Below are 21,560 nucleotides of genomic sequence, written 5' to 3' on the forward strand. Positions count from 1 at the left end.
ATTTAAGGACAATCCTGGTATCCATTTAAAGAAAAAACAAACAAAAAAAAAAGTGACTGCCTCATACTTTCTAATAAACGCCATGACTGCGTCTCTCCTTCCCCCTTCAACGTCAAAATAAAAAAAGTCACATTCACAGACAGGGAAATCCTCCTTAAAACGTTTACATGGTGGGGTCTCAAAACCTACTGCATATCTGCACAGTGTTGTAGAAAGAATGTTATTCCGCGCCTAAATGATGTCTAAAATGCTGTCTAGATAGGCAGCTCACTAGGTATTGAGACACGGCCACTCTTCCAGCTGATTAAACCTCTGGAGCTGGAAAATCACATTTCAGACGTCTGTTTTGTTTTACTCCACTCTTGACACTTTTTATGTACAACGCCCGTTGTTTATTTAGTGTGTTATGTTTGTGAAAATAAAAGGTTTTTCTTTGCTTATCTAGACAAATAAGCTGTGAGCAGCTCTGAGTCGAGCTGTGAAGAGCGAGTCAGATTTTCCAATAGCTCATTTATGAAAAGCACGCGAGCTCCTTTTCTGCCTGCTGATATACAATAGTCTGTGAGGTAAGTTTATCTGAAACTTTGAATAGTTTTATCCTAAGGTGTTAAATGCTTTTGCTTCATTTTTTTTAGTTGTAAGCTCAATAGCGAAAACGCCATTTTATTGGAATTTTCCTCAAAGCATTTAAGTGGAAAGAACATTTCTTCGTTTCATAAACGGCGACAGAATTCGATGGAATATTAAGTTAGAAGTTAATATATAATATATTCCATTCATAAATTAAAAACTAGTTTATTTTAGAATTTCGACCGTGTGCGGTGTTAATTTATTTATTTTTGTTTGTTTCCTTCAATAACGCTAAATTTAGATCGGTCGTGAGTGAGAACAGTAAACTAGCCTAATAAAACGATGCATGTAATGTACACATTGTTTCGATGTTATTTCTACTGTTCCAGCATAACAACTAAGCAAGTTTTGTCTGATTCCCCAGTAAAGTGAATATTCTCTGGCACTATAAAAACTGCTCTGTTTGAGCATCAGCTCAACATACCTACCTCTTTGTCTGACCAACTAGAGGAATGTATTTGAAAACAATCGTTATTTTACAATTTATTGCTATAATCGAAAACATTATAAATAACTATTCATGGGGGTCCCTTTTGGGTCTGTTTCTTGGTGGAAACAGGGTACAGTAGACTTAGCAGATGTCAGAATACTAAAACGTCAATAACAAGACAAACAACTTATACCGCAATATTATTCCAATAGATTTTACACCACCTGCTGCATGCAATAATCATAAACATTCTTTAATAATGTATTAAATAAAAGCAATACATTAATATTCTCTATAGCAGTGGTTCTCAACATTTTTGACTCCCTTTTGAAATAGACAGTATTTGTATGCTGTCCTATGTAACCTAAGTATTTATGTTGTGTTTTTAGTGTTTTATTTCAGTTTTAATTAAGATTGTTAAAATAACTAAACTGAAAAAAAAGTTTACTTTTGAAGACAGTTTGCTGAGGCCAGTTGAGAACTACCACTCTATACATACAAATACGTTTCATAAACTAACAAATGTCATACTTTTTAACAGGTGAAAATGCTGTTTTTTAATAAATGTGCAGCACTCTCATAATTCAGCATGCTAGAAAAAAATACTAAAATAACCTTAAGAATGTAGTGTAACCCCAAATTTTTTTTCTTATTTTTATTTAAAGATTTGTTTTTTGCCTTTTTATTTAGATATAGGACAATGACACTATATGTGGGCGCACTGCCCACAAGGCTATCGGCACCGACCCCAACATGTAGGCCTAGTTTATTATCTTTTCAAAGTCATCCGGTCTTTATTAAGCATTGTATTGAAATCCTTTTATATGCAGCATCATATGCTTACAAAGTCAGGAATTTGGGTTTGACACACTGAGCTCACACAGTGCAAGGACACTTCATTCTTTCAATACTGTTTACTGTTTGTCCAATATCACCAGTATGCTGTTGCTCCAGGACAGAATGAGAAGGACTTGTTTGTCCTGCTGCCTTTTCCTGCTGTTTGTCTGGTACCCAGCGGGCAGCATAGTGACGGAGCTTGAGCTGGAGGATTCGGACCGGGACTGGGGTTCTGGATTACACGAACTCCTAAACAGCTTTCCAGCTGATAGTCCATTTGTCAGAGAGACGCCTGGCAGGCCGGCCAACTGCACTCAGCGCTTCTGGCTTCCTCCATCCTCCCCTGTGTGCTGGGATGATATAGCGGGCCCAGAGGAGTTTGAGAAGTCCCGCCTTCTCGTGCTGCAGAACAGGGCGGCACTGCAGGCTGTATCCACATCTAGTGGTCTCGAGGAAGGGGGTGCGTCCTATGATCAACAGGCCAGGGAGAACATGCAGGGAGTCCGGGATGACCATCTCGTTGTGGCCCAGACGGCTGATACAATGCAGAAGGTGTTCATGGATTTGGATGAGAAGAGGAAGGAGGGGAAAGAGCATTATACCTTCTCAAGGTAATTGAGTCATTTTGAATGTTTTCATGGAAGATAGGTTTGGCTGAGATGTAAGACATTCAGCAGAATTTCACTACGACGTTGCCTTTTTACTATCTCCAACAAACGACTAACCGGAAGTCATTCACTTCTGACGGCAATTAGTATGGGAGCTGCATGGAATTCCGAGCATATACAGAACTTTTAGACCCATTTGAGCTTCGAGTGCATTGAAATATTTGAACTTTGCGACTAGACTTAAAACTATGGACACAATGTGAGAATGAGCAATATTTTTGCACTAAAATGTTAATCTTTAAGCACTATTTCTGTAAAATGGTTTTGAATATTTTAAACGTATTGGCAGTGATTTGTTTTATGTGGTTATATTCATAAATTCATAATTCATTCATTTTACCATGACGGAAGGTAATGTGTCCTTCATGACCAAATTGAAAGTTTCGCACAACTGCCACTACAGGATGAAATGCGACAAATAGAGTGAATAAAATTAGAGTGTAGTGCATACCCACTTGTCCAGTGGCCTTGTTTCCAAAAGTATTTTTTCCCCAGGATTTAAAAATGACCTTTGTTAGAATTTTATATGGAAGCCCGTTTCCACCACTGAATAAAAAATAAAAAAGTTAATTGCGACATTTTATTGCAACACAATTCTTTTTTTCTCAGAATTGCGTGATACAAACTCGCAATTGCAAGTTAAAAAGTCGTAATTGTGAGATAGAAACTTGCAATTCTGAGAAATAAAGTCAGAATTGTGAGATATATCCCCGGTTTCACAGACAAGGCTTGAGCCTAGTCCTAGACTAAAATGTAAGTCTTAGCTGTTTGAACTGAAATAAACTTGCACTAACTGATCTTAAAATATATCAGTACCGTTTTGGCCTTAAACTCGCAATTCTGAGAACATATCAGTCTTCCCCTCAAAATTGGACTTTAACTCACAATTCTGACTTTATAACTCGCAATTGCAATTTTATATCTCCCAATTCTGAGAAAAAAAATTATCTCAATTGCGAGAACAAAAGTCAGAATTGCAAGTTTTTATCTTGCAATTGTGACTTTATAAATCGTAATTCTGACTTTATATCTTGCAATTGTGAGTTTATATCACGCAATTCTGTGAAAAAAAGTCGCAATAACCTTTTAAAAAATTTTTTATTCAGTGGCAGAAACGGGCTTCCATAGTTTTAAGCCATGAGGCAAACCAAAAAGTAATTTTTACTGTAATTTTACCACCAAGAGTTCTGCTGTTTAACACATTTAAGTTAAAATAATGCAGGCTGATGACTTCATCAAAAGCATAAACCATCTTTAAAGGTTTACAAGTTATTGTTAAAAATCAATTTCTCTGTTGAGAAAACTTACACCCAGGAATCTGACTGTTGCACTCTATGTCAGAGATAGTGGAAAGGCAGCATATGATTGCAAAATGTCATCACAGGTTGTTTTCATCTAAATCAAAATTCAGAAAATCAGTAAATTTTGAAACACATGAATCAATTTTTTCTGCCTCTCTCTCTCTCAGTCTGAAGGAGAAAATCGACAACACGAAAAACTCCATTGCTAAAAAGGAGCAAGTATCAGCTCTTCTAGAGAAACATCTTGCCAATCTGGAGAGGTCTTTGAACACTATGCAGCTTCGACTGGCCAAACTACTTCCCCAGTAATTTCATTTGAGCAGCACAACAAATAATATAATGCATGTTTTATTACATTTTATCAAACAAACAATACTTGTATGACCATGTACTGCATGCCAACAGCACCCTGTATTTCTCTTTTGGTACGTATTTTCCTCTTGTTTTTCCACTCCATTAAGTAAATGGGATAAATATTAGGTAATGGCAATAAAATCTATTTTTATACCCCCCAGACTATAGACTGTTCCCTATGAATGTAAGGTACAATTATCTTACGCTTAATAATAATAAAAAAAACAAAACAGAACAGTTCACTTTCAAATGTTTTGAACGTCATAGATTCTGACTGATTGCCATATTAAAAAAAATAAGATTATAGTGACCACATAATCAGCAAAAGTATTTATTCAAATAAAAAATTCAGACATTTAAAAACTATACAGTACACTATATAAATCTTCAGCTGCAGTCCAGAGTCAAGTATGAATCAAATGCATTTTTATCCTCAGTGGTTAAAATGTTAAAGCATGGCCATGAAATATACCTCGAAGATACATTTTAAACCCTGAGAAAAACATTTTCAATTTGAAGACAAGAGCAAGGTCTGGTTTCACATTGAATGGAATGGACTGTATAGATGTTTGGATCTTCCCTAAACATATAAATCATGGTGTCAAGAAGTAATAAAACACCAATGATGCATGACAAAACACCATATAACCTGGTTTCCAGTATTCACAGTGGTTCAGTTGTGAATCTGCAGCAGCTATTGGACATTTTGACACATGGCATAGTGTAAGTGGGTGCTAAAACATACAGACTACATTAAGTAAAACATGTACATTCCCTCTCTAAAACAACAGAGGTGTAAAAGTACAACTCTTTGGGTGAAATGTCCTGATTTGTAAGACAATGTCCTATGATTTTATCCACTGTTTTAGTGAGGAAGTATTCACAACGATTTCCTCCGACTTGCTATACATCACTACAGCTTGTCATCATCTTTTTCCATTTCTTCCAGTGACTTCAGATAGTCTCTGGCCAAGATTTTCTTAGGAAGGATATCTAAAAATAGAAGAGACAAAACTGTTTACACACCAGCTGATTTAGTTTGAATAGTGTTTGTCATCACCACAAATGGCCAGGACTCACCGGTTAAAAACTGAAATGTTTCCGTCTCCTCTGCTGCATTGGCCAGATCACTGTATGACAGTGTGTTTGTCTCTTTGCCCGAACCATTTTTAAATGAGGATAGAGCCAAGTGCTGGACAAAAAGCTCCTATAAGGAAATTATGAAAATGTCACACATTAATAAAAACATAAGTCAGTGATAAAGAAATACACTGTCGGAGCCTTTCCTTTGTACTCTTACCTGTGCGAGTATATTTTTTAATGAATAAAAAGAGCTATTAGAACTATGCACATTCATTTTGCTATTATTTTTGGGAATGTGTACTTAAACTAAAAGCTAACTGATATCACAGATGTATCTAGTGACTAAAATAAAGCAGGTTTCAACTAAAGTAAGTATAAGGCAGATAACCTGGCAACTGACCATTGATTAATAATACATGAAATTACCGTTGCTTTTGTTGTCAAGAAAAGAGCGTCCTGGTTAATACAGGACACATCGGGAGAACTTTTCATGATTAATCGCACCCTCGACATAGGCAGAGATATATTTTTACTGTTTGTAGCTTGCTCAACTTTCTCCTCCATGTTTTTTTCAGACATGTTCTGTTCTGTTAGCAGCCGCGTAACGGAAGCAAATCTACAGGCTTTCAAAGAGACGTCACTGGACGACGGTCACATGGGAATTGTAGTTTTATGACGAATCGTTTGTAGTCCTTCCTTCGAGAATTTATTATTTTTCGTCAGTATTTCATAAAAGCAGTTTGAAATCGTGAATAAATAATCTGAGAAAACTATATATGAATTTAATATGAAAAATGACAATATATTTTTTCATTTTTATATTTCGTTAGTGAACTGCAGATTTATACAAAAAAATATGATAAAATGTAATATCAAATGATCAAAAACAGTGGCTTTCAACCTTTTTGACTCCCAGTGTCTAAAACAATGTTTGAACATTTTTGCTGAAAACTGAACATTAAATTATATAATAAAATGTTACAATTATATATATATTTATAGATATATATATAGTTCAATAAAAACGTGTTTTGAGGAATTATTATAAAATTAAAATAATAAATATAATTTATGTTGTTCATGTTTTATCATTTTAATGTAATATAACTTAATAAAAAGTTTGATTTATCCTTTCATTTATAAACTTTTTAAAATTATTGCAACTGTATGAAAGTATTTCAATACTAGTATTTTAAAGTTTATTTATTTCTTTATTTTCAATGCGACAAAAATGCAAACTGTCCGCATTGTAGTTGTTAAATTGGCATAAACTACGTTTCCCAAAATACTAGAGTTGTTTTTTTCCTTCTCGACAGTAGTTGGGCGTGTGCGCTTTACAGATAACGAATGAGCTTGGCAACGATGTTTACTACAGCCGTCAGGACTGCATTACCCACAATGCACTGTTCACCGTTGACAAAAGTCTTGCTTTCTTGGGTCACTTATCGAACTCTGGCCGTGTCAGCCAGCTTACTTTCTCTTATTTGACGGAATAATGCATTTGTCAGGCGCGGGCCTTGGGGAAATAGGGCACGGACAGGGGCCCGGAGTGGGCCCGGCGCCTGGAAGCTGCAATCCGCGTAAATTCAGCGAGAAAATCGCGCTGCACAATCTGCGACAGGCTGAAGACACAGCCGCTTTCCGAGAGGTTATGATGGACATTACTTCCATCAGGGTGAGTCAATTCAAGACACGTCGGGCTCATTTACGACAGTTGTCATATATTTGACCTGGATTATTCCGTGTTTGCAGCGGAAGGAAGTGCTTAAACTTTCAAATGGTATTATTTGCCTTATTAGTGTCTGTTTTATTGATTCTTGACAACTGGACAACTTTAAGTACAGGGAAGTTCGATTTCATAAACAAAAAACCAATAAGAAAGTTCAAAAACTATTATAAACACTTAAACAGTTATGTTTGGGAACGGCTCTCTTCGTACATATTAACCCCGTTTCCCCAGCTAAATGAGCGTGGGTGCGTGCTTTTTTTTTTTTTTTTTTTTTTTTCTTTAAATGTGTATTTTATTCCTGGACAGAATTTTAACAGGATGACCAACTATGTATGGATCAACTTGGTCCATAAGATCCAACAGAAAGTTGCAAATAATAAAGTAACAGTTACATCTAACTGTTAGATGAATAAGAATTAATAATCCTTAAATAAATGCATATTTCTTTGTTCTTTTTCTTGATTTGATCTAATGTTACTTCAATCTCTGCAATTGCATAATGTAAATCAATCAGTTACTTATTAAAAACGGCTCTGTTTACACATGATCATGACTTTTATGGGACCGCAATCTTCATAATGCATAACAATAAACTCTTGAAATACTAATTGTGGTAGTTGTAACTGAATTATGGTGTTTTATGGAGCTTAGACACAGACATCTGAATTGGCCATTTAACTCGATCAACAGCTGTTTAAAAAGATGTTTACATGAAAATAAGAAACTTTCATACGTTTTTAGATCCTTTCAAAATCAGAAGGTCATGATAAATGTGTTGGGACTAAATTGGGCTTAGGAAGTATTTTACCATCTGTATATGGACTTGTGATTCAGCAGGTCCACGTGGATTATGTCAATGCACATAAATAGCTTTGCCAGTCACTCATCTAGGGTCTGTTTGACATTAGTGTTGCAGACTGAGGGATCTGTAAATCCCAGGTACAATGTCTGTTTTAAATTATGATGCAACAGGCATTTGTTCCCCTGAGGGTTAAGCAGTCTGGGAGAGAGTGAGATGAGATTTATGTTTAATTCGGTGTTGGATGGCTATTATTGTTATCATTGGGCTTCCATTCCCTCCTCAGGTTCAGGCTGAGAGAATTCGGCAAACCAGAGACTTGGTCCCATACTATGGAGGATCGCTGCCAAATGTCAATCAGATTTCAAGATGCTCCACAGAAGCCCAGGTGTGCAATTTTGATTATTTTTCAGTATTATTATCCCATCATTTTAAATAAAGGAGAAATGAGCAGAGAACAAATTCAAGATTTTTTTTTGATGGCAGGTCCTTTTGTTTGAATGAATTTCATTTGATTTGCTTTTCTTCTATTTACAGTACCCAAGTTATCTCACCCAGCAGCTCCTAGAGGCAGATGAAGAGTACAGAGACGTCCAGCCCAGTCCTCTTGGCAGGCTGCACAGAAGACATGTATCCCCACTTTGAAAATGGCTGATAGTCTTACAGATTCTTGTTTGTAGTCGTATGAAAGGAATATTGAATCTCTACAACTCTAATATTTATAATTGTGTTGCTTTAGTCTTGTATTGTACTGATAACAGACACAACAGTAATTATATACAAAGAGCAGTTATGTTTAATAATGATAAATTCTACCATAATCAAAAAATGTACGATTTGCAGGGCAGGAAAAGCCACACAAATTTCTGTAGTGAATATATATTTTTTATTGTTATGTTTTCATTTAATGGCATTCTAATATTTTTTGGAAATATTTGTTCAGTAGTAAGTATGCTATTGATCAAACATTTGGGGTTAGTATGATTTTTTTTTTTTATATAAAGAAATTAACTTTTATTCAGCAAGGACACATTAAATTGATCTATAAAGACATTTAGAATATTACAAAAGATTTATATTTCAAATAAATCCTGTTCTTTTTAACTTTCTATTCATAAAAGAATCCTAAAAAAAATTTTTCACAGTAATAAGACATTTTTCTTGAACCCCAAATCAACATATCAGAATAATTTCTGAAGGATCATGTGACACATAAGACTAAAGTAATGACTGCTGACAATTCAGCTCTCCATAAGAGGAATAAAGTACATTTTAAAAGATATTAAAATAGAAAATGGTTATTTGTAATAATTGTAATAATATTTCACAATATTACTGTTCTATGTTTAAAAAAAGTAAATGCAGCCTTGGTGAGCATTAGAGTAATCTTTCCAAAGGAAAAAAACAAAATAAAACAAAAAAATTCTTACTAACCCTAAACTTTTGAACCGTAATAATCATTAATAACCTAAAAAAAATAATAAAAAAAAACTTTTAAAATGCTTACACAGTAATCATGAAATTTGTAGGTTGAAACTAAGCCTTAACTTCATTTTACAGTTTAATAGTGCTCCCTATCTCTCTACTCACCTCTCTCCTCCTCGAGGCCCTACCTGGAGAAGGTAAGATTTCAAATGAAGTATTCTCAAATTAATCAGGATCACCCCATTACATTTAGGTGCTAAACAATCATGTTATTTTCACAATGAAGTGACCATCAGATGTAACTCCTTGAGATTTTGTTTGTGCCAGTACTTTGATGAAGTGTTGCTTGTGTCTAAGCAGAAACTGGTCCAGTTGTTCTGCCACTGAGAAGAGCCAGATGGTCCGTCTTCCTCTGACAGCTCTTAATAGGTAAACAGAACTCGAGTGTTCAGACTGCTGATTCCAGGGGTGTATTCCAGAAAGCAGGTTATGTGACATGCCCAGGTATGTTTGAGGATAAGTGAGCGGATAACCTCAGCTTTCGGTTCCAAAATCGGAGGTTACTTTCAGGGTAAGTAAGTAACCATAGCAACTTGCTCTCTGAAGATAACCTGCTTCGGAGCAGGTTATGTTCCAGGGTTAGTTCACTTCAGCGCTATCAGAGCATGTATGATCTACTGATGAGCCTTCAGTGGGCGTGACAGATAATATAAGTAATAAATAAGGTTAGCCTATATATTGCTCTAATATGGTTATTATATTTTATTGGCATATATAACAGTTATCTGTATAAATTATAAAACACTATTATGAAAATGTAATGTTTAATTTATTATATTAGCCTATATATATATATATATATATATATTTATTACATTTTATATTATCATCTCACACATGGATCGGTATTTTCTATAATGTATTTCTATAATAAAAATACACATCTGATATGACTTAATATATAATTAGCATCAAATAAACAATATAATTCTTATTCTCAAGGATTAAAGATTAAATGGAAAAAATGATTGCAAAACCATCAATTAGGTGGCGATATGCACTAAGCATAAGGCCTACATGACCTTTGAACAGAAGAAGAAGAAAGAAGCAGCATGGCGCGCTTATTCTTAGCGTCCGTTTCCATAGTGACTCGTCGATTCGTCGCTCTGTTGAGAATGTCTTGAGTCTTAACCAGGAACATACTCTGAGTTGAATGAACTTACTCCCGGACGCGTTTTTGGAACCACATACCTCGAGTAAGCAAGGTTTGGGGTTAATCAACCGAAAGTTCAGGGTTTATCTGACGGTAAGTTAACCATGCTTTCTGGAATACACCCCAGATCAGCTCTTGTGCATATACAATAATTGTATTCGTTGAACCCACTGATCTCCCTAATTGGGTTTGAACATTTTTATTGTGGAAGATTTAGATTCCCACATCACCCTGTTTTTGCACACTAATTTCTTATTCTGTTCATCCTCACAGAACCAACTCTGACTCAGCCCTCCACACCAGTGTGCGAAACACCCAGCTGCATGGCCACCCGAAATCTGTCCAAACCCTGAACCCTCAATCCAGACACCATGGTGAGTTTAACTGTTGCAATGTTGCTTTTAATTAAATAAGAATGTATTATTATAATAAAATATAATAATAAAATATATTATAATAAAATTACATACACACGTGTGTATTGTGTGTATATATATATATATATATTATATACAGTCATGACCAAAAATATCGGCACCCTTGCAATTCTGTCAGAAAATGCAACACTTCTCTCGGAAAATTGTTCTAATTGCAAATGTTTTGGTATTCACGTACTTATTGCTTCTGTTTGCACTGCAACAACACAAAAAAAAACAGAGAAGAAAAGTCAAACTTGATAAAATTTCACACAGAACTCAAAAATGGACTGGACAAAATTATTGGCATCTTGTCAAAATTGTAAGAAATAATTGCTTTTCAAGCATGTGATGCTCCTGTAATTTGTGTTTAGACACACATGTGGCAAGTAGCAGGTGTGGGCAATATAGTAATCACACTTGTAACCAGTTAAAATGGAGAAAAGTTGACTCAACCAGTGTGTCACACTGAGCATGGAGAAAAGAAAGAAGTGTAAAGAGTTGTCTGTGGATTTGAGAGAAAAAATTGTGGAAAAACATGGACAATCTCAAGGCTACAAGTCCATCTCCAGAGATTTTAATGTTCCTGTGTCCACTGTGCGCAATATCATCAAGAGGTTTACAGCCCATGGCACTGTAGCTAACCTCCCTGGACGTGGACGGAAGAGCAAAATTAATGAAAAATTACAACGAAGGATTGTTTGAATGGTGGATAAAGAACCCCGATTAACTTCCAAACAAATTCAAGCTGATCTGCAGACACAGGGTACAACAGTGTCAGCTCGCACTATCCGTCGCCATCTGAATGAAAAGGGACGCTATGGTAGGAGACCCAGGAGGACACCACTGCTGATTTATGTGACAAAACCACAATCCTTCTGGGAGAACGTACTGTGGACAGATGAGACAAAAATAGAGCTTTTTGGTAAAGGACATCATGGCACTGTTTACAGAAAAATAAATGAGGCCTTCAAAGAAAAGAACACAGTCCCTACAATCAAACATGGTGGAGGTTCAAAGATGTTTTGGGGTTGCTTTGCTGCTTCTGGCACTGGATGCCTTGACTGTGTGAACGGTATCATGAAATCTGATGATTACCAAAGAATTTTGGGGCGCAACGTGGTGGCCAGTGTCGGAAAGCTGCGTCTTCACCAGAGGTCATGGGTCTTCCAGCAGGACAATGACCCGAAACACACTTCAAAAAGCACTCAGAAATGGTTACAAACAAAGCGCTGGAGAGTTCTGAAATGGCCAGCAATGAGTCCAGATCTGAATCCCATAGAACACCTGTGGAGAGATCTCAAAACAGCAGTTGGGTGAAGGCATCCTTCAAATCTGAATGACCTGGAGAAATTTGCAAAAGAAGAGAGGTCCAAAATTCCAGTAGAGAGGTGTAAGAAACTCATTCATGGTTACAGGAAGCAATTGATTTCAGTTATTTTTTCCAAAGGGGGTGCTACCAAATATTAAGTTAAGGGTGCCAATAATTTTGTCCAGTGCATTTTTTGGGTTCTGTGTGGAATTGTATCAGATTTGACTTTTCTTCTGTTTTGTTTTTGTGTTGTTCCAATGCAAACAAGCAAACAAAAAAACATGTGAGTACCAAAACATTTGCAACTGCAACAATTTTCTGAGAGAAGGGTTGCATTTTCTGACAGAATTGCAAGGGTGCCGATATTTTTGTCCATGACTGTATATATATATATATATATATATATATATATATATGTGTGTGTGTGTGTGTCTATATATATATATATATATATATATATATATATATATATATATATAAATACATGACTTTTAAAATGTATTAAAATTAAAAATTTTATATTATTTCCCAATATTACTGTTTTTATTTTATTTATGATCAAATCAATGCCTTGGTGAGCATAATAAACTTATTTGAAGAATGTTTTAAACAAATCTTACTGACTCCAAACGTTTGAGTGGTGGTATAAGTGCAGTCAAACAGTTCATGGACTGCAAATCAGTCAGTAAACTTCACATTAAGATAAGATTGTTTCAGATATTAATGTAACGTGGAAATGTTGGTATTTTCTTTTAAAGTACATGCTTATTTTATATTAAACTGATTCTTTAAGGGTTTGCACATCCTGCACCACTGATTGAAGAAAATATTCAAGAGGAGACACAATCTCCCAAACTAAAGAAGGTATTTGTTCTGCCTCTTCATATCACACTGATGAATTGTTGTTAAACACTTTGATAATGCAAGGCTCACATCTTCTTTCGTAGTTATCCTCAATGGGATCATTAGGATGTGAAACACCTGTTGTTCAGTAAGTTTCTTTTTAGTCCTAGTCAAAGCTATTTCAGTTTTTCTTTTTTAAGCAATGTTTGTTTGCTGTCTCTCCAGCAACTTCCCATTGCCCGATCAGCAGGTATCGTCCCTCCCTGTCCAGTCGGCCCTCAGTACGAGCGGCTCTCTTCCAGACCTCTCCAGCCTCCACCTGCCTTCTCCTCTTCCTGTAGGCCAGGATTCTGAGCCCCACAGCGGTGCGGAGCAATTGAGCAACACTTCCACACACCCTGACATTATGGCTGACTTTAACTTACCAGGTATGTTTTAGGATCTGGCAATGTTTGAATTACATTAATGCAGAGGGTTTTCACTTTTTGATGCCTAGGACCTCCAAATATGATAATCACTTTCCAATGGCCTTTCCATCCTAAAATATAAAAGCAGCTGTGTATTTTTATGTATAAAGATTCATTTGTACTGTTGAAAAAATAAGCTTCTTTGTAGTAAAGCCAAACAAATGTAAATATTTACTGTATTATGAAGCTTGTTGTATAGAAACATTTTCAATTTACAAATAATAAAATTATATTTTAGTTTAAAAATGAAGAGTTTTAAAATAATATAATCATGATACATGTAATATTTTTTTAAACAATTTGGATGAACATTTTAATATTAATTTTGACTGTCATTAAAAAATTATTTTATTTATTTATTTATTTATTTTACTGTCATCCATCTTGCAGTCCCTGGACCAGTATTGTTATTATTGTTAACCAAAACATTTTTGTAAATTTGAAATTAAGTTGAAACAAAATACATTAAAATATAATTATTACATGAAAACCTTAAGCTTAAAAACTGAAATGAAAATAAGAAATGTTGCCTTGTCAACTGACTGAAACAAATGTTTAAGTACTAAAATTACTCAAACTAAAACAGAAAAAAATTATTAAATAGAAATGTTGAAAAAAAATAATAAAAATGACATGCACATTACTAAAACAAATTAAAAATAAAAACTGAGAATATAAAGGTAAAATTTGATTTAAAATATTAGTAAATAATATCTAATAGTTAAAAAAATTAATTTGTATTAAAATCACTGGACTATAAAAGTTATGAATCTACACAGACAGACAACATCTAATAGTATATTATTATTAATAATAATAATAATAATAATAATAATAATAATAAAATAACTGGACCCCAGGTTGAAAACCCATGCTTTAATGCAAAGTGCTTACGGATTGGTAAATGACCGATATACGAACCGATAAATCAGCCAATATTTGTGATTTGAAGTAAATATTGTGTAAAACTAGTGTTTAATTTAAATTCACCAACTTTGTATTATACAGTGTACTCCAAATGACTGAGACCACACTAAAAATCTGGAATTCAAAATCTAATTTAAACTTGGAAATGTACTTGGTTTTAGCATTCTGAAAAAAAACATTATAATGCAAATAACTTAAAAATACTGATGTTTCCACACAATTTTGTCTTTTTAGGTCTGTCCTCATCTCTTCAGGCATCTTTAAGTAATCCTTTACTTCAGTCTTCACTCAGCAATCCCAACATCCAGACCTGTCTGAGCAGCCACTCCCTGCCCAGCTCTCTCAGCTCCACGTCTTTGCGTCTGTCACTTAGCAACTCTTCCCTGCAGTCCTCACTCAGCAACCAGTCCCTGCAGTCCTCCCTCAGTAGCTCTTCACTGAGTAACCAGTCCGTCCAATCATCTGCCAGCCGCTGCAGCCACAGCAGTGGAATCGGTGGCTCTCGCTCCTGCTCCTCTTCTTCTCTCTCTGGTTCTCCACGTGTAACAGGCCACACTCCTGCCGCCACATCACGCAAGAGAGCCCAGCTCAGCCCACTCATTGTGCCCAGTGGCGGAGAGTCCCGCTGGCAGCATCCAAAGCAGTTCTCACCCACACTGTCTCCAACCATGTCTTCTGTATCCCAGGCAAGATATGAGCATTGTTGATTATCATGTTTGCTCACAGGGTTTACATTTTTAAATTTTAATTTCTTTAATTCACTTATTAATTTAAGGCCATAAAAAGTTTTAGTACAAAGTAATTTACTATATGTGACCCTGTACCACAAAACCAGTCTTAAGTCGCTGGGGTATATTTGTAGCAATAGCCAAAAATGCATTGTATGGGTCAAAATTATTGATTTTTCTTTTATGCCAAAAATCATTAGGACATTAAGTAAAGATCATGTTCCATGAAGATTTTTTGTAAATTTCCTACTGTAAATATATCAAAAGTAAATTTTTGATTAGTATTATGCACTGCTAAGAACTTCATTTGGACAACTTTAAAAGCGATTTTCTCAAAATTTTGATTTTTATTTTTGCACCCTCAGATTCCAGATTTTCAAATAGTTGTATCTCGGCCAGATATTGTCCTATCATAACAAACCATACATCAATGGAAAGCTTTCAGATGTTTTTTTTTTTTCTATTTATCATAAATTATTATTTTTTTTAAACTTATTAATTTAAGGCCATAAAATGTTTTAGTACAAAGTAATGTACTATATATATATATATATATATATATATATGTTATATTATATTATATATGAGTCAGACAGAAAAATATATAAATAATTATTATATTATATATATATATATATATATATTTGAATTAGATTTTTTTTTTCAGTTTTTTATTTTAGATTTAGTTGTTTTTAATATTTCTATTTATCAATTTATTTTTATTTCAGTTTTAGTACTCATTTCAGTTATTTACCAAGGCAAAATTTATCTAATATTTCTTTTATTGTTCATCTAATATTTTATTATATTTTTTATTTTATTAGATTTTATTCTATCTTTATTTAAATGACTAAATGTGATTTACTGTTTTAAGTTTTAGTTAATAACTGCCTTAAACATTGCAGTTCATCAATAGGATTTTTAAAATTGGCATTAAAAGGTGCATTTCATTCACTTAAATGCATTTCATTCCATCAAACATGCAGATACCCTGAATCAACTTTCAAGAAACTTTCATCTTCCTGGTCCTAATTTTTGATTTTATTACTTGTTTAATATTGTTCAGTTTCTAATGTGCACTGAATATTTCACACAGGGTGCTCTCCTCAACCCCAACAAAGTTCTGAAGGAGACGAAGCCACCAGCGTATCCCTGCACTCAGCACCTCAGATCCGCTCCTCCACTGTCCCATCAGCCAATGCGGCAGTATTTCCAGCCAGAGGCACAGCATCAATCAATCCCAGAGATGGAACAATGGAGTCAAGATGAACAAACACACAGTCAGACACAACACCACCACACTCACAAACACAGTCGGCCCCTGCAGCATCATTCACAACCACATGCTAAATATCATCAACAGTTACTGTATCATTCCCAGACTCACCAACCACACATCTCACTGCAAGGGCTTTCCCAGCAGCAGCAACAACAGTATCAACTGTACACACAGTTCCAGCCTCATCAAATACCTGAGGAGCAGTACCAGTGTCCGGGCCAGTGGCAGATGCCATGCCAAGAGGGCCAGTACCAAAAGCAACCTGTAACTTTCCCTTCTCCAGGTCAGGAGAAAAACTGGAATCATGTAACAGGCCCACATGGCATGCAACATGCACAAATGAAACGTAGACACTGTATGCAGATGCCAGAAGAACCAAAACTACTATCTAAGGTCGCTGTCCAGGAGACTCAAGGAAAGGGATCGAAGGTCCCTCATTATAACGAAAATGAAGTAACTGAAGCAAATCCAGGTTTACAGGATAAAGGTTTTGAACTGAATAAGGTGAGCCCTGCTTGCATTAGAGTATGTAAGCCTGACTTAATGATTATAATTATGATAATAAACACCTTTTTTGTTACAGGAATCATATGTTGGCTTACATCTTACCCCTAGTCAGGCAAAGGCCCTTTCCCAGCAGGTACATTGTTTGTTTAATGAATCATTAATTTAGATTGCACATGTCTTGGCCATATGGTCTGATGCTGGGCAGAGACTTTGCATTTATGACTGACTTTGAAGATGTTTATCCTCTGTGCAGCTTGGAGTGCTTCAAAAGGAGCCTCTAGGTGGCAGTAGAGTGTCAGATCTGAACTGTGAAGCTGCAGAAAGCAAGGAACTGCTAGCACAGAATCAAAGCTACAGTGCTGGAGAGACACAAAATATGTTCAACATCAACTTATCTGGTAAGATATGTAAGAGTAGCCAAGAGTAGTCCATGTTTTTCAAGTGGAACAGTTTATTAAATCTTTAGACAAAAAAAAAAAAAAAAAAAGAATAAATATAAGGTTATACTGTGTGTGTGATGTTTATATATATATATATAATATTAGCGCTGTCAAACGATTAATCCCATCCAAAAAGTTTTTGTTTACATAATATATGTGACCCTGGACCACAAAACCAGTCTTAAGTGTCAATTTTTCGAGATTTATACATCACCTGAAAGCTGAATAAATAAGCTTTCCATTGATGATACAACTATTTGAAAATCTGGAATCTGAGGGTGCAAAAAAAGTCTAAATATCGAGAAAATCGCCTTTAAAATGGTCCAAATGAAGTTCTTAGCAATACATATTACTAATCAAAATGTTTTTATACATTTACGGTAAGATATTTACAAAATATCTTCATGGAACATGATCTTTACTTAATATCCTAATGATTTTTGGCATAAAAGAAAAATTGATAATGTATTTTTGGCTATTGCTACAAATATACCCCAGCGACTTAAGACTGGTCACATATGTGTGTGACATGTGTATTTATTATGTATATATAAATACAAACACATGCATGTATATATTTAAGAAAAAAATTGTTTATATATTAAATATATTTATATATAATATAAAATCTAAGAATATAAATATATAAATGTATATGCATGTAAATATTTCCAATATATATTCTGTATGTGTGTGTATTTATATATACATAATAAATATGCACAGTACATATACATGTAAACAAAAACTGGAGTTTATACTGAAGGAGGAAACACAAATTTTATTCGGAGGCCCAAACTGAGAAAAAAACAAAAAAAAAACAATTTGGTGCAGTTGCTGACATTTATATGGCCAAAAAGTGACATTCTAATAGCTTGCAATGTAAATCAATTACATTTTTATAACAGTATAGCAGACTACTTAAATCAAATGCATATAAATATCAGTTGTTACTCTATAAATACAATTAATGTCTTAGTAAGATGATGTTTAAAAGCTTAGTTTTATAATCAAAGCTTTGTACTTTTTACTGTGGGGGAAAACATATAATGTAATGCATTACAATGATAATTTAGAAATAAATAAAGCAAACATTGCTCGCATGAATCATAATTGATACTCAAATTTGAATATGATTTTTGATGTGTGGATAATCAAATAAAGCTAGGTTGCTTACTATTACTGACAATAACATAATTATAACATAATAACAGTTATTCTTATGTTTACTTAAAATCAGTAAAGATTTCACGTACCATGACCTGTTTTCAGAATTATACTTAAAGGACTTTTACTTGCTAAAAAAAGTATAAACTATCAATCAGGCATGTAGTAGATTGTGTAAAACAGGTTTGCGTATTAAATATGATACAGTAGGCTTTATATAGTAGTAGTGTATGTCTTATCATATTTCTTTTTAGATTCTCCTATCATTTCTCACCATGTTTCTCCACCTTTTCAGACCCGTCATCCTGGCTGGACCAGGACATATCAAGTCTGCCGGACTCTGTTTTGGAGTTTGATCTAGAAACGTTTGGTCTGGACAGTAACTTAGGTTGGCCATGAATGTATCATAAAAGTGAACCAAAATGTACGTGTGTGTTGTTATGACACATTCATTTGGACAAGTACACTTTTAAGAGAATATTTTTTTGCCAGTGGAATTGAAATATAGTCTTAGAATCAAATAGAAGGTAAACTATTAATTGGCTATTAAAAGGTTCTTTAAGGGAACAAACAGGAAATTATGTTTTAATAAATAGTTTTGCACACAGAGGTCCTAAATAGCAGGTCTATGTGCCTTAATATGCATTTTTGGTTATATTTTATTATAAATAGAATAAATAGATTGTTTACGTACAGATACATCAGGTGAAGTCATGTATGAGTTGTTTAGGAAATGTATATTTTCACATTTCTTAGCATAGAATAACTGGTATAATATGGAAATGTAAGAAAAAATGGCTAGTTTAGGGCCTAAATTAACTTCATCAAAATGATGTCTTGATGGCAAAACATAGTAAACATTTTTAACGTTTTACTCTTTAACATTTAGATCAAAACTAATTATGTATAATTAGTTATGTATAGACTTATAGATTTCATATTCATTTGTTTGCATGTTATAGTATTTTGATATAGTGTGACTGGGGTCATTTTTGTGACTTCTTGTAACTGACCATTGACAGACACCTGCCTTTGAATTTCTATATCATCATTTTGTTGCAGTTTTATCTTTCATAGATATTCAAAATGCAGTTTTATTATATTTTCATATTCATTTTGCTTTATCGCTCTCTGGTAGAGGTCATGTTGTTTTTCAGTATTTGTCTTCAATGTGAAATCTAAAATATTTTCACAGTATGCATATTGGAATACATTTACATTTCTGACAGAATTAATAACACATATTATGAACAGAAACACCATCTGTTAAGTCCAGAAGTATTGTAATTAAAAAGTGGACTAATTCCTCTTAGCGTGCTTTTTCAGATATTGTTACTATAAAGATTAAGACTGATTTACCAGTTTACACCAGGCCCGGACTCACAGAAAAGCCATATTGGTTACACTTTATTTTACAGTATGTAAACTTGCATGTACTTACAGTGTGCTTACAGTGTACCAACCTAAGAAACCGGTAATATAAGGTAACTACATGTTCAGGGTTAGTACCTTGTTATTATCTAGTTATTGTAATTAATATAATAAGTACATAGTATGTACACATGTAACAGGACTGAAAAATAAAGAGCTACCACCATATTTATTATGTCTTTGCGTATAATTGTGCCTATTTAATAATTAGTAATAAAGTAATAATTTAGAAAATTCACAATCTCCCTGGAACGAACTGAGGTAAAGTGCTTTCACCCAAAGGCACAATGGCAGTAGTTCATACAGAGTCCTTGGAACATCCACACCAGCTCTAATTAAAGCTCAGTTTGTTTGTAGATTTTCAGATCTAATGTAGACATATTCCAGAATTCATCATTCTTAAAGTCTATATTAATTTTAATGACAGTTTAAATGAATACAAACTATATCCAATGGACATGAGGATGAGAATTGTGCTTTTGGTATGTGAATGAAATGCAGATGTTTCATCTTTTCCAAAATACTGTTGTGTTTTTGGCATTGGTTTATTAGCGTACATTTTTTACCTCTGGATTTTATATGTGTAGAATTGTATGCTCGAGTTTTTGTGATTGTGCTGTGTGAGTGCCTGTTCTTGCAGTCTTTCAAAACATCCCAACAAATAGTAACAACTAAGATGAAGGTAAGATTTGCCATTTTACTTTACTCATAACTTTTTCTATATATAGTATTAAATTATATTATATTTGAATTATTTAGTTACATTTTAATATAAAAATAATGCAAGATGTGGCACTCAGCAGGGTAATAGGACTTCAAATCTAGCTAACCTCATTTCTAGATTCAACCTTTGTTTCACATGGAGCAGCATTTACTACACAGAGCCGTTGTTCACTGACAAGCTAACATCGGCTCTGTGTAGTAAATGCTGCTCCATGTGAAACCACACACGTGATGGAAATTACCGCTGATTACAGAACCAGCTTTACTGACAAGATGCGCATTAAATATCGCATGCGATATATCGTGCAGCCCTATGTGTACATATATGCACAACATCTCCAGGACGCTACGTTCCATATGACTAGTAAGCAAATTCTCAAATCACTGCTATGATAACTTTTGTTCTACCCACTTAAATGATAGAAGTACTTGCATTGTCCAATCTGTAAAGACTGTGTCTGTTCCCCGAATAGTGAGGTCAAAGTATAAATTTAATGCAGGATCTAGAAAATTTTTATCGTGATTAAACCAGAAAAATGCAAAATAAATGAACAAAAGCTATTTTTAAAGCTTGGGCTCCTAAACATTAGGTCACTCACGCCCAAAGCAGTTATTGTAAATGAAATGATCACAGATAATAGTTTTGGTGTACTCTGTTTGACTGAAACCTGGCTTAAACCAAATGATTATATTACTGTTATAAGCATAAACCCCATCAGATTGGTCGTTGTGGCGGTGTTGCAACAATATATAGTGATATTCTCAATGTTACTCAGAAAACAAGATACAGGTTTAACTCATTCGAAATACTTCTACTCAATGTTACACTGTCATATATGCTAAAGAAATCT

General features: G+C 34.3%; 3 protein-coding genes across 5 annotated transcripts; 2 read left to right on the forward strand and 1 right to left on the reverse strand.

Moving 5' to 3' along the window:
* The first annotated feature begins 293 nt into the window (after nucleotides 1-293).
* On the forward strand, nucleotides 294-4,373 carry si:ch211-57n23.1 (uncharacterized). Of its 3 annotated transcripts, XM_058753171.1 has the most exons (4): nucleotides 304-339; nucleotides 446-566; nucleotides 1,999-2,508; nucleotides 4,034-4,373. In XM_058753171.1, the coding sequence occupies exons 3-4, from the start codon at nucleotides 2,000-2,002 to the stop codon at nucleotides 4,173-4,175; spliced, it is 651 nt and encodes a 216-aa protein (XP_058609154.1). In that variant the 5' UTR covers nucleotides 304-339; nucleotides 446-566; nucleotide 1,999; the 3' UTR covers nucleotides 4,176-4,373. The 3 variants fall into 3 exon arrangements, with proteins under 3 accessions (XP_058609155.1, XP_058609153.1, XP_058609154.1); XM_058753172.1 differs by having other exon boundaries at nucleotides 294-566; nucleotides 2,015-2,508; XM_058753170.1 differs by having other exon boundaries at nucleotides 295-566.
* Nucleotides 4,374-4,538: 165 nt separating this feature from the next.
* On the reverse strand, nucleotides 4,539-5,938 carry chrac1 (chromatin accessibility complex subunit 1). The gene is made up of 3 exons (XM_058753173.1): nucleotides 5,730-5,938; nucleotides 5,301-5,427; nucleotides 4,539-5,213 (listed from the first exon to the last, which is right to left on the reverse strand). The coding sequence occupies exons 1-3, from the start codon at nucleotides 5,880-5,882 to the stop codon at nucleotides 5,134-5,136; spliced, it is 360 nt and encodes a 119-aa protein (XP_058609156.1). The 5' UTR covers nucleotides 5,883-5,938; the 3' UTR covers nucleotides 4,539-5,133.
* A 715-nt stretch (nucleotides 5,939-6,653) lies between these two features.
* On the forward strand, nucleotides 6,654-20,154 carry crtc2 (CREB regulated transcription coactivator 2). The gene is made up of 14 exons (XM_058753152.1): nucleotides 6,654-6,978; nucleotides 8,118-8,219; nucleotides 8,369-8,461; nucleotides 9,392-9,453; nucleotides 9,617-9,685; nucleotides 10,743-10,843; nucleotides 12,991-13,061; nucleotides 13,145-13,188; nucleotides 13,266-13,468; nucleotides 14,669-15,120; nucleotides 16,259-16,945; nucleotides 17,025-17,081; nucleotides 17,202-17,346; nucleotides 18,851-20,154. The coding sequence occupies exons 1-14, from the start codon at nucleotides 6,799-6,801 to the stop codon at nucleotides 18,952-18,954; spliced, it is 2,370 nt and encodes a 789-aa protein (XP_058609135.1). The 5' UTR covers nucleotides 6,654-6,798; the 3' UTR covers nucleotides 18,955-20,154.
* Nucleotides 20,155-21,560: the final 1,406 nt, after the last annotated feature.

The sequence above is a fragment of the Onychostoma macrolepis genome, chromosome 19 (genome assembly GCF_012432095.1).
Source record: "Onychostoma macrolepis isolate SWU-2019 chromosome 19, ASM1243209v1, whole genome shotgun sequence".
In the NCBI taxonomy this organism is placed as follows: Eukaryota; Metazoa; Chordata; class Actinopteri; order Cypriniformes; family Cyprinidae; genus Onychostoma; species Onychostoma macrolepis.

Excerpts from the sequence above, each read along its gene's own strand:
- si:ch211-57n23.1 (XM_058753170.1), top strand. The coding sequence starts at position 2,000 with ATGCTGTTGCTCCAGGACAGAATGAGAAGGACTTGTTTGTCCTGCTGC. Across the intron at positions 2,509-4,033 it reads GAGCATTATACCTTCTCAAG|TCTGAAGGAGAAAATCGACA; the intron begins GTAATTGAGTCA and ends TCTCTCTCTCAG.
- chrac1 (XM_058753173.1), bottom strand. The coding sequence starts at position 5,882 with ATGTCTGAAAAAAACATGGAGGAGAAAGTTGAGCAAGCTACAAACAGT. Across the intron at positions 5,428-5,729 it reads TCTTGACAACAAAAGCAACG|GAGCTTTTTGTCCAGCACTT; the intron begins GTAATTTCATGT and ends ATTTCCTTATAG. Across the intron at positions 5,214-5,300 it reads AACATTTCAGTTTTTAACCG|ATATCCTTCCTAAGAAAATC; the intron begins GTGAGTCCTGGC and ends TTCTATTTTTAG.
- crtc2 (XM_058753152.1), top strand. The coding sequence starts at position 6,799 with ATGCATTTGTCAGGCGCGGGCCTTGGGGAAATAGGGCACGGACAGGGG. Across the intron at positions 6,979-8,117 it reads TGGACATTACTTCCATCAGG|GTTCAGGCTGAGAGAATTCG; the intron begins GTGAGTCAATTC and ends TTCCCTCCTCAG. Across the intron at positions 13,062-13,144 it reads AATCTCCCAAACTAAAGAAG|TTATCCTCAATGGGATCATT; the intron begins GTATTTGTTCTG and ends CTTCTTTCGTAG.